At 39.8% G+C, this 10,346-nt stretch overlaps 1 protein-coding gene across 1 annotated transcript; it reads right to left on the bottom strand.

The window, feature by feature from the left end:
• Nucleotides 1–4,025: 4,025 nt before the first annotated feature.
• LOC115308786 (evasin P1104-like) lies at nucleotides 4,026–10,080 on the bottom strand. Its single transcript, XM_029966853.3, has 3 exons — nucleotides 10,016–10,080; nucleotides 7,010–7,097; nucleotides 4,026–4,151 (listed from the first exon to the last, which is right to left on the bottom strand). The coding sequence occupies exons 1-3, from the start codon at nucleotides 10,078–10,080 to the stop codon at nucleotides 4,026–4,028; spliced, it is 279 nt and encodes a 92-aa protein (XP_029822713.3).
• Between the last annotated feature and the right edge of the window lie 266 nt (nucleotides 10,081–10,346).

Here is a 10,346-nt window from a genome sequence, read left to right as displayed (position 1 = left end):
ATTTTATGTGTTATATTTTGGAGATGATGCCTCTCTGCGAGCACTTTTCTAAGAAACTGTGGTAATTCGGTAATGAATCATAGACATTGAATAAAAACTGTTTTTTTTTTCAACGCTTCTTACAAACCGTTCGTTTTGTTTTTCAGCGTGGCCCCGGTGTTAGCTTAAAAATTAAAACACTAAGCTTCTCTCTAGCCATTGTTCTCAGGACAAGGAGCAATCAACGCAGCGTGACTTCAGGTTTCCGTCTATGGAGTCACTGTCCTTGACTATAATATTCGTAACCTTAGCAAAAGGAGGAAAACAGGAGATCGATGACCCAAGGAAGCCACTCATACTCATATGCGTTTTCTGCTGCAAAAATGATTGTTTCGAAAGAGCACGAACGAAGCCTGTTTTTACAAATGTAGCTGGAAAAGGTTTTCATCGGGTAGGTCTGTCAACTGGATGAAGCGCAGCAGGTGTTAAGATCACGAGAACCGAGTTCCCTCTGTTGCAAGATTCCTTACAATTGAGATGAGAATTTCACGATATTGCCGCCCGCGCAGCTGGCCATGTAGGCAGCGCGCGCGTGGCCTAGCGGTTATCAGGCCTGCCTCCCACGCGAAAAGCCAGGGTTCGATAACCTCTAGGCCACGCGCCATACAACCATACGACCTTGCAAGAAAAGAGTCATACCTCATGCTCAAATTAAAATGCATACGTTCCGTTACACATATCGTTACTTTACTAAATAAATGCAAAGAAAGCTGGAAAAGATGTACAAAATGTGGACCTGAAAAAATGCAATTTCAGAAATGCATGTTGTTGCTTATAACATAAAAATATGCTTAATTCGTTTTCGGAACGCTGAGTTCAATGTGTAATTATTTACAAATGTGGGAAAGCTTTGCTATCAGCTTATCTCCATTGCGTTTTCCTCTGATCAGACACCGGGGGCATCCAAAGCACCCAGAGGAGTGCAGTGCGTGGTTCAGCATACCTGCACGTGCATGGGCATAGCTAGTCCGCGTCTTTGTCATCTCCTGGGCGCTTTAGGTGCACTGCGAGCTGCCTTTGTGTTGTAAAAGAAAGAGAGAGTGATAGGTACGGAGAACATGAGACACGCTTGGCTAGCTTGGGCAGATGTTTGAAGGGACGGCTGTGTGCGCGTTTTTTGGAGACTACTTGAACGGCGTTGCAAGCGGAGCGGGACTTGAAGACAGCGAGTGAGAGTACGTTCAGCGGGGAAGAAGTCGGACGCCCATACTGAGGCGTCGCTTCGTGTCTTCCAACGTGTGCTTGCTTGTGGATCACAGTGGTGCGGAGGAGTATCGCCAATGCCATCCGAGCCACACAGATTGCCTCGCCTCTGGCAAATACGCAAGAGGCCGCTTTGCCCTCATCACTGGCGGGACCCAGGTTTGCTTCTCTCATAGGTGTAGTATCGTTTACTGTTATTGCCGGTTTTTGGCGTGTGTCTAGTATTTTTCGTGCTGTGAGATAAGCAATCTAATTTTAATAACATTGTTTTGCACCGAGAACTACAGTGTGTGCATCGGTTAGAACTGTGTCAGCGTCGAGGATGTGTAGATTCTGAGCTTATGTGAGCACGCCGCGAGTACGAATATAATAAACTGGATGCTGAGTTGACTTTTGGAGAGAGTTTTGCTTGTTTATTTTGTGTCAATTTAAATTGGTCAAACTGGTGGGGCAGTCCACCAGCTTAACAAGCATTACCAGTTCAACCAGCATGCCAAACTGGGCATGCTAAGGCAATAACCCAGCATGAAGCTCGGACCCGATCAACCAGCATGACCGGCATGTCAAACTGGTCATGCTGGGGCAATAACCGGGCTTGAAGCTGGTACCAGTTTAGGCTGTTTGTTTTTTAATAGGGACAACTTGCGTTTAACATTCGGGTGACCACGGGTCCACCTGAGTAGTGGAGAAGCATGTAATTGCCCGTTTATGTCTCCGTGGAGGATTTTTCCGTAAATATAGGTGCCGATGCAGGAGCTCATACCAAGCGAGCCCGCCGCTTTTGTCCCCTTAACGGCTCTCGTTAATGTGAAAAAAGCACAAATATCTCTCTCTCTATATATATATATACATACTTTCTACTCAATTTCATTACTGCAGTGTTGTGTAAAAGAAGAAGATACGTCATATCACATCACGAGAGATGACTGATTGACTAACAGTTGACATCGTTATAAAATCAATAAAAGGCGAGCGATCTGGCCAATCGCTCAAGGACCCGATGAGATCACGACCAAAACAAACGGGTCTTTTGGATTTGACCTGCGATAGCCAATGTCTTCGACAGCATGGCGGCTCCTAAATGACCGGCCTTTTCCTGAAACCCACACGGCAGCTCGTTGGGTCGGAGCTTACACGTCTAGCGATGTTACGGCGAACCAACCTTTATGTCGAGGCACCTTATCGGCTACACCACGTAGACTAGTCGGCCTGCGTGCGGTCTTATGTTACTGCAACGACGCAAATTGTTTTGGTGTTCAATTTAATGAACCGAGCACTGATAGATTTTGCTTTGCCGGAAAGCCTGATGCCAAAAAGATTCCAGAAACATTTCCTCGCTCTTGTTTATTGCCCACAATGTTTTTTGTCTAACTCAGGCTGGCAGCAACATTCGTGTCAGTGCACCGCCAAGTTGACTAACGGTATTCGCTTTGCTGAAAATTCAAGCTCTCTTCAACTGGAAAAAAAGTCAGTCCGATTGGCAGTATACTGCCGACAATATTGTTGCCAGCCTCAGATAAAAGAATAAAAGATCCTGTACAAGCAAAATAACTAAACCGCAAGATAGATTTTGTATGATTTTTGTATCAGGCTTGCCGGCGAAGCAAGATGCAATAATGCAACGTAATTGCACCAAACACACAAAAAAAAAATTTAGTGGATTTTGTCATCAAGACGAGAAGAATGTATATATGTTTCAGCTTTTCTCCCGTTAATGGTCAGTTGATAATAGCGCTTTGTTTGTCCTTCCTTTTTTGTTCCGTTCCCTGAAGACTTTATTTTCGCAAAATGCACCAACTCTACTTTTTTCACCCCAAGCAGTTACTGCTGGAAAGCTACATCTTGGTTGGACCAGTCATTTGTCTCTCCTTAGCCGAGTGATTCCACTCCCGGCGAAGCCCAGGAGCAGAAAGCTGGGTCAGGGGGTGAGAGGGAAGCGGCCATTGGTCAAGCCGGTATACCTAGTTCCCACCAGGGTCTCAGCTTATGGGTGAATCCAGTATAGCCAACGTTTCTACCGTATTCCTTATATCGGAATTATGACAGTGACGAATTCCCCCGTACTGCTCCTCCAGGCACGGGAAATGTCAAGGCAAATTTCTATTGGACAGACCGGGCCTGGCGACTTACTATCATCGAGTGCGGAAATGAGGAGTTGTTCAGCGCGTCAATGTATTGAGATATGTACAGTTCTAACACCCCGCCTCCCGCAAAGCGTGTATAAAACTGGCTATTATCCTTTTTCTTATCTCCCGGCCGGAGGACACTCGTATAAGCCCGCTCCCCCATCCACCGATCCCTATCTCTCCCCCCCCCTTCCCTCCCCCCCCTTTCAGCACATCTGGTTCGCTGGGACAAACAATGGAACAGAGCTTTCTTCATCCTTAACATAATCGCGTGTTCTTTGCCAACACCTTATAAAAGACGACAGTTCTCCACACCAATTCGGAACATTTCATACCGAATATTGGAATAATTGTTCAATGTGTATATTATATTAGGTAAATATAAATCAAGATAAAATAATTATGTTTGTCAAATATTTTACGAATTATAAAATTGAATTTAAAAATGAAGATTATTTTGTTTTCTTCCTAGGATAAGAAGGCTCATAATTCATTCATGCATGCGTTATAAAATCACTAATTTTATTTTCTTGTTTCTTGGCAGACACAAATGCATAACAGCATTTTAATTAAGGGGCCGTAGATTCATGGTTGCGCTGTAGCTTTTTTGGGGAACAGTGCCAGTTCGGCCAGAGGCGAAACCGGTCAATTTCAGCCCTAAGCTACTGGCTTGCCGATGACAGTGTCGCCTAGATCCATGCAGCGACCTTCATTGCTGTCCCCAACATGTATACAGATGCAGTTACCGGTGCACCCGCTCCACTCTCCGTTGTTGTCTGTACACTAAAATGAGGAAAGAAAATCAGAGGTGGGATGAGTGTGAGGCATGGATTTCCTGACGTGTTAAATTGTATTTAAATTAATCTGAAAACTTCATTAGTGAATAGCGGTTTTGCTCTTTAGTACTTAAAATCTAGGGGTTTATATGCTATGTTGAAATCATTTACACAAAAAGACACACGAAAGTACAATGTTGATTTTGTTACCCAGAAATAAACGTTAAACCGCTATATTTTGAAGAACCTAGTTTAGATGTCTGTTTCGCAGGAACCTAATGTATGATTAATTTCTCACAAGAAAATAAAGTTTAGAAAGGTCGCATTTATGGTCATTTAAGGTAGTAGGACATGTGTTTGAACATTGAAGAATCAGTTTCAAGTATAACGTGTCATGTTTAAATTAATTTACACAGGTTACATAGTATTTTATTATGAGCGATGCAGTTTATTTATGTATGTATTATTTACCATTCCATATTGCTAGAATAGCTTATTCCGCTTGTGGAATGAAGACGGTGTTCAGGTATTGCTTTTTTTTAGGAATACCTTATGCCAAATAAAAAAGTACGTACAAACAAGTAAACAACAAAATTGAAAGAGCCTCTCTAGTTTAAAAGATCCAATAACATAGAAAGAACGAAAGCATTTTTACAACTGCCAATATATATCGACATTTCTAGTACAAAAAAATTATTCGGATTGAACAATATGCTTCAATGCATAGAAAAATGTTTCAATATAATTCTTATTCACCCTTAAGGCCGTCGTTGTCATCTCATACGGAGAACATAATACAATATTTTGAAGAAAAAAACTAACGAACACAAGCTAATAAAATAATATATGCAGTGCGTGCATAAAACAAAATATGTCTATGCATTCCGCCACTTTCGGCTTTAATTGAATATATATATATATATATATATATATATATATATATATATATATATAGAGAGAGAGAGAGAGAGATAGAGAGAGAAAGAGCTATGGAAACCGAAAACAACTGTGTAACCGATTCTGGCTTGCAGTCTTGAAGAAGGCCTGTCTCAGGCCGAAACGTCGACTCACAAAATGTTGTAAAACTCCTACAACGTTTCGAAGTGCGACTTCATTATTTGATATATATATATATATAGGAGGGTATCATAAGAATATGGGCTTGAAAAAAACATAGTGAAAATATATTTGTGTGAAAAATTTCTTGGTTTAATAAACGCATATGATCAAATAATTTCATATAGGATCATATTATAATCATATAATGTGTATATAAGAAGTTATATGGTACTGAGAAGTTTCATATAAATTTATATATAATAATATATTTTTCTTATATTGTGTTATTACTATCTCAAATACTCCTATATGATCTTACCTGAGCACATAAGTTTCTGGGACCAACAGATGTCTTATACATATAAGATTTTTCCACTAGGGTGAAGACGAATATGGCAATTCGATTTTACCTACTCAAGCAACATCGGATCTTGTTGGGAATCATAAGGTTGATGGTGAGTAATGGAGGCGATTTTACTGAAAACGTCTATCTACACCTTGCTCTGGCTAACATGATACATTTTTAATATGACAAATTATGAACTATTGAACATAGCCTAAAACTGAAATCGAAAGGCTCAACTTGGCACATGAATTAAACCGATGTAATTCAGATCTCGATGACATACTCTACAGAGATATTTTTATCTATACCTCAACTTTGGATGAATAATTCGGCATGAGGTGTTCAAGCAGAGTGTGGCTGAACTCCAACTGTTTCCCCTTTTTTTCGGATATAAGAAATAGAGCTCGAACGTCTCAATAAATATTTACGTTTGTAGTTTATAAGCAGATTCGTAAACTTTTCGGCGACCACTGTTTTTAACATTTATTATGTTAAAAACTGATATTAAATTTTCTTTGGAATCGCCATTTTTTCCAAGTCAAACATTAGCACATACAGATGATATACCGAAACAATTTTAGTAAAGGTTGTTCTCAAGAGTGGGATAAGTGTTGTTACGCCATTTAAAAAAGCGTTTGAATTATTAAGGATATTTTCAGACTTCAAAGACATTCATTAGTTCTTATGAAATCTATTGCGGCAGGCTGTTAGTACAAGCCATACGAAGCTGCTCACGATGTCGTATATTTAAACGTACTCAATTATATTATTGTCTCTACGATCTCGGCTTATTTAGAGTATTTAGAGCTGCACACGGTGAGTCGTTTTTTAATAGATTTTTGCATAAACCTTCCCCTACGTACACATCATGCTCAGAAATTTTTTTTCTATATAAGATATTTTCACGGATGGAAAATGACAGGAATCTGCAAAGCTTAAAAAATTGTTATTTTTTTTTTAAACTTGTGTTTACAAAAAAAAAACACATAATATTAAGCACTCTGCGTCAGCGACGAAAGTGCGACTGAGCCGAAGCAGTACACAACCGGTCAGGAATGGTCTGAACCTGAACACCCGATGACCGCCGAAAATGGACCAGAACTTTGAAGGACCCCCTCCAAAAAAAATACAGGCCTATTGGAGTCTGAACACCGTTTTTCTCATGGTAACCGCGTACGCTGCACTCTTCTTCAAGGTACACGGCAATATTCTAAATATGCGCCATAAAAAAATAAAGCTTAAAACTACTGCATATTTTTTTCAATAAATCAACTTTTTCACGTCAGACTTACAATGCGAAAAATATTTAAATAACCTTCGCGAACAGGCCTATCACTAAGTTATAATTTGCACGTCTTGTGTTAGCAATTTTCACCATTAAAAACAGTGCACGCGTAAATCAAGACTACTCCACGAAGAAAAAAAAAACATCTTTAAGAACGCTCTTAAATTAGCCTTACGTTTGTCTCGCAAAATTCGACCTTAAATGACTTCCCAGGGCTTTGAGAGGCACTTGGTTCTTTGGATTCAGCAGAAACTGAATGCAGGCTGAAAAGTTGAAAATGTTTGTTATCAGCATTATATTCTAGGGTGAGGCGCTTTAGTAAAAAAGAAGTTGGAGTGTTTAGAAAACCATTCGGTGTTATAATCTGGATCCAATGAACGTAAAAATACAACAGTACGTATCAGTTTGACAAATATTAATACGGCGTTTATACAATAGTATGTTCATCAGTACATGCACTTTATTTGTTTCAGAATTTAGAGATTGTTTTTTTAGCCGTCAGACCTGTAGTTATGCGGTCAGGTGAGTTATACGGCGAGAGGGACTTATTTTATAAAGGATTATTCGTCATGAAAAATTGTATAATCAACTAGAATTTGTGATTAAAACTGTTATTTTAGAACAATAAGCTTATGGTTTCAGGTTGCAACTTGCCGAGGGTTATCGAACATGAGTAATTCAGTAAATATGATTATAACGTGGAGCTCCTGCGAGGCGCGATTGTGCATTAGAGTTACCACTCGTGTAGCACATTCAAGGATGAACCCGCGAAAAAAAATTGTAGAGTCACTGTCGTATAATTAGGAAAAACGCATGTTTATTTTCAATAATCTTAAAGTTATTAAATCATTCTAATTCAGTATCTCATGTATCGTAATGATTACCTATATAGCAAAGAATAAGGGTAACGATTACCGATACGAATATTATTTCGGCTCCCTTAATCATTTTAGGTAAGGATCAGATAGAAGTCCTTACTACGGTTGTTGGCGTAATTGCATGTCATCGTCCACACTCTAAAAACAAAGTCCGTGCGTCTGCTTTCCCGCTCAACACTCGGAGAGCGAACCGCCGCAACTTACGGGAGGCGGCGCAGGTAATGACAATGCCGAAACATATGTTTAGAACAAAAAACGCAGTCTGAATTGTGGCACTAATTAATGCAAGCGTGACGTTTTACATTCCTTAATGTCACAACTCAAACTGCGTTTTTTTTGTCTCAACATATGTTTCGGCATCGTCATTCACTGAGCTGCCTTTCTAAGTTCATGTGATTGGCTCTCTAAGTGTGGTGTGGGAAAGTAGACGCATATGGTTTTTTTAGAGTGCATCGGACTGTACAATATTCCCTTTCACTATTTTTTCTTTTCTTTCACGGTTTATCTTGTGTTTACTATATCGCTCCCTTTGTCCGCTTTTTTTTTATTCTTGGAAGGGTTGGGTTGAAAAATATTCAGCTAGCAGATTCACTGTATTTGTGTTCCTACAAGTTGAAAGAAAGGTCCGTTCTGTCTTTGTTCTAATTTTTTTCATTATTTTGGACGTCTTTAACGGAAAACGTCTTCGTGACATTTTTATCTATGTTTTTTTGTTGTTGTTTTTTTTAACGGAAGTTCCCGCGCCTTCTAGAGTTCTGTTGTGGGTTTAGGAGTCAAAACGCGAAAATTGGTCGATGAGTACCTATGAGTCAATTGGGAATCCGAAAACTATTTTAAAATATTTAATATCTAATTGTAACGCCCGTCACTGCGAATCCCAAAAAGCTAGTAATAAAAGAGTTAATAAGATAATTCTTGTGAATTTGCGGTCCTATAGAAATGTCCATCATCTAGGATCTGCGGAGTCTAATAAAGCGTGCCGAAAACCTCGTCCGTTTGACTCGCACCACTTTTATAATTCGGCATGAAGTTGAGTTAAGGACCTTTATATCTGTTGTATCTTAAAGGGCCCATGAAACAAATCTTGGGTTGGGATAAATCATTTTAGATTGGAATTTTACTAATAGCACATTGTTCAGTGGGCCAAAAGAAAAAAAGGTAGAAAGTCAAAACCTGAATTTCAGTGCGAAAATTTTTGAAACACAGCGGACTATTTCGTACCTCCTCCACTTGGCAAGCTCTCTGCCTTTTCACTGTGATACATCCGTGGTCCCAAAAGCGCGTCACCGGGTCCAAACGCACGTCACACGAAACCGGACCTCACTTATTCCCTTCACCCCTAAGCAGACATTGCGGTGGAAGGTACGAGCTTGCCGGACCAATCAGCCGCCTCCCTTTCATCACCTGACCTCATTTTCTGCACGTGGGTATGCGCGAGAGAGCGTGATCACGTGGCAAATCTGGCTGGCCCAACGAGCACGTAGCTTCCACCGCACTGTCAGCTTCGAAGTGAACCGGTTGGGGAAAGCACCTTTTGTCTGAATTTTGAGCGACGGACTAATCTTCTAGGGGGAGAATTGATGCGTCCGGATTACACAAACAAAAGTCCGAGCAAGAGGGAACTCCCCCTTTCCGTCTTCTTGAACTGTTTGGTAGAATGCGCGATTTATGAGTTGAGGAGGAAAGTTAAACAGGAAAAAGTTGGAAAAGCGTTTCATGACCCCTTTAAGTGTCCCTCTTATCAACACAATTATTTATGTTAATGAGGGCAATAATCAACTTTCAAGATTTCAGATATTTAATGCCGCATCATAATGAATGGGTGAATATATGCTTTGAAATATTGATCTGCATGTGTGCTTCACAAATAAATATCGAATTAATTAATATAACCTTGCATTTTGAATAATATTTATCACTTATATTATGTCTTCCACACACACTGTTGCTATATAATACACTAAACAGGACCCAATAATGAACGATTTAACGTCGTCTATCTTAGGTGTCCAGGTCTACCAGAACCCGCAAAATCAACTAAGTAATACACATATTGAAATTCAGTCTAAAACCCATATACCAGAACGTAAAAGAAATGTTTAGTCATTGAAGTTCCCTAAAATGATGCAAAACGCAAATAGTTTTGTTCTACACAGTGTATGAACGGATTAAGCTTGGAAGTTATAATTGGTCTGAAGCTACTTAATTCGCTAGACACATGCTATCAATAAGTGTGATGAGTTCGTCGTTAGACAAATACCTGAGCGAGAAACAAAGGTCAGATGAAATTAAAGGGGACTCACTTGACAATAAATACAAGGGCGATAAAGCCGGCCAGTTGAAGACTGGTAAACACGTTAGCCGCCATCGTAGTACCTTTGACAGGAATTTCAGTGACTATACGAAGATGTGTTGTCAATTTATACCTCTGAAAGTTGAAACCCAGAGGTCGTTTCACTCTAAAACATTCTCAAATTTACATCATAGTTCGAATGCAAAATATAGAAAAGAGAAATACTTGCGAGTTTTAGGCAAACCCTTGGGGTGAACGTGCCAGTGTAAAGTTCAATAACTTTTGTCTTTGGGCACTCAAGGGGCATAGTCGAGTTCACATCTCAATTGTAAGAAATTTTG

The sequence above is a fragment of the Ixodes scapularis genome, unplaced genomic scaffold, assembly GCF_016920785.2.
Source record: "Ixodes scapularis isolate PalLabHiFi unplaced genomic scaffold, ASM1692078v2 PGA_scaffold3__209_contigs__length_174095766, whole genome shotgun sequence".
Taxonomy (NCBI): Eukaryota; Metazoa; Arthropoda; class Arachnida; order Ixodida; family Ixodidae; genus Ixodes; species Ixodes scapularis.
Note: the sequence above shows the minus strand (reverse complement) of the source record. Positions and strands in the feature narration are given on the sequence as shown.

Excerpts from the sequence above, each read along its gene's own strand:
- LOC115308786 (XM_029966853.3), bottom strand. The coding sequence starts at position 10,080 with ATGGCGGCTAACGTGTTTACCAGTCTTCAACTGGCCGGCTTTATCGCC. Across the intron at positions 7,098-10,015 it reads GCCCTTGTATTTATTGTCAA|CCTGCATTCAGTTTCTGCTG; the intron begins GTGAGTCCCCTT and ends TCAACTTTTCAG. Across the intron at positions 4,152-7,009 it reads TCGAATTTTGCGAGACAAAC|TGTACAGACAACAACGGAGA; the intron begins GTAAGGCTAATT and ends TCCTCATTTTAG.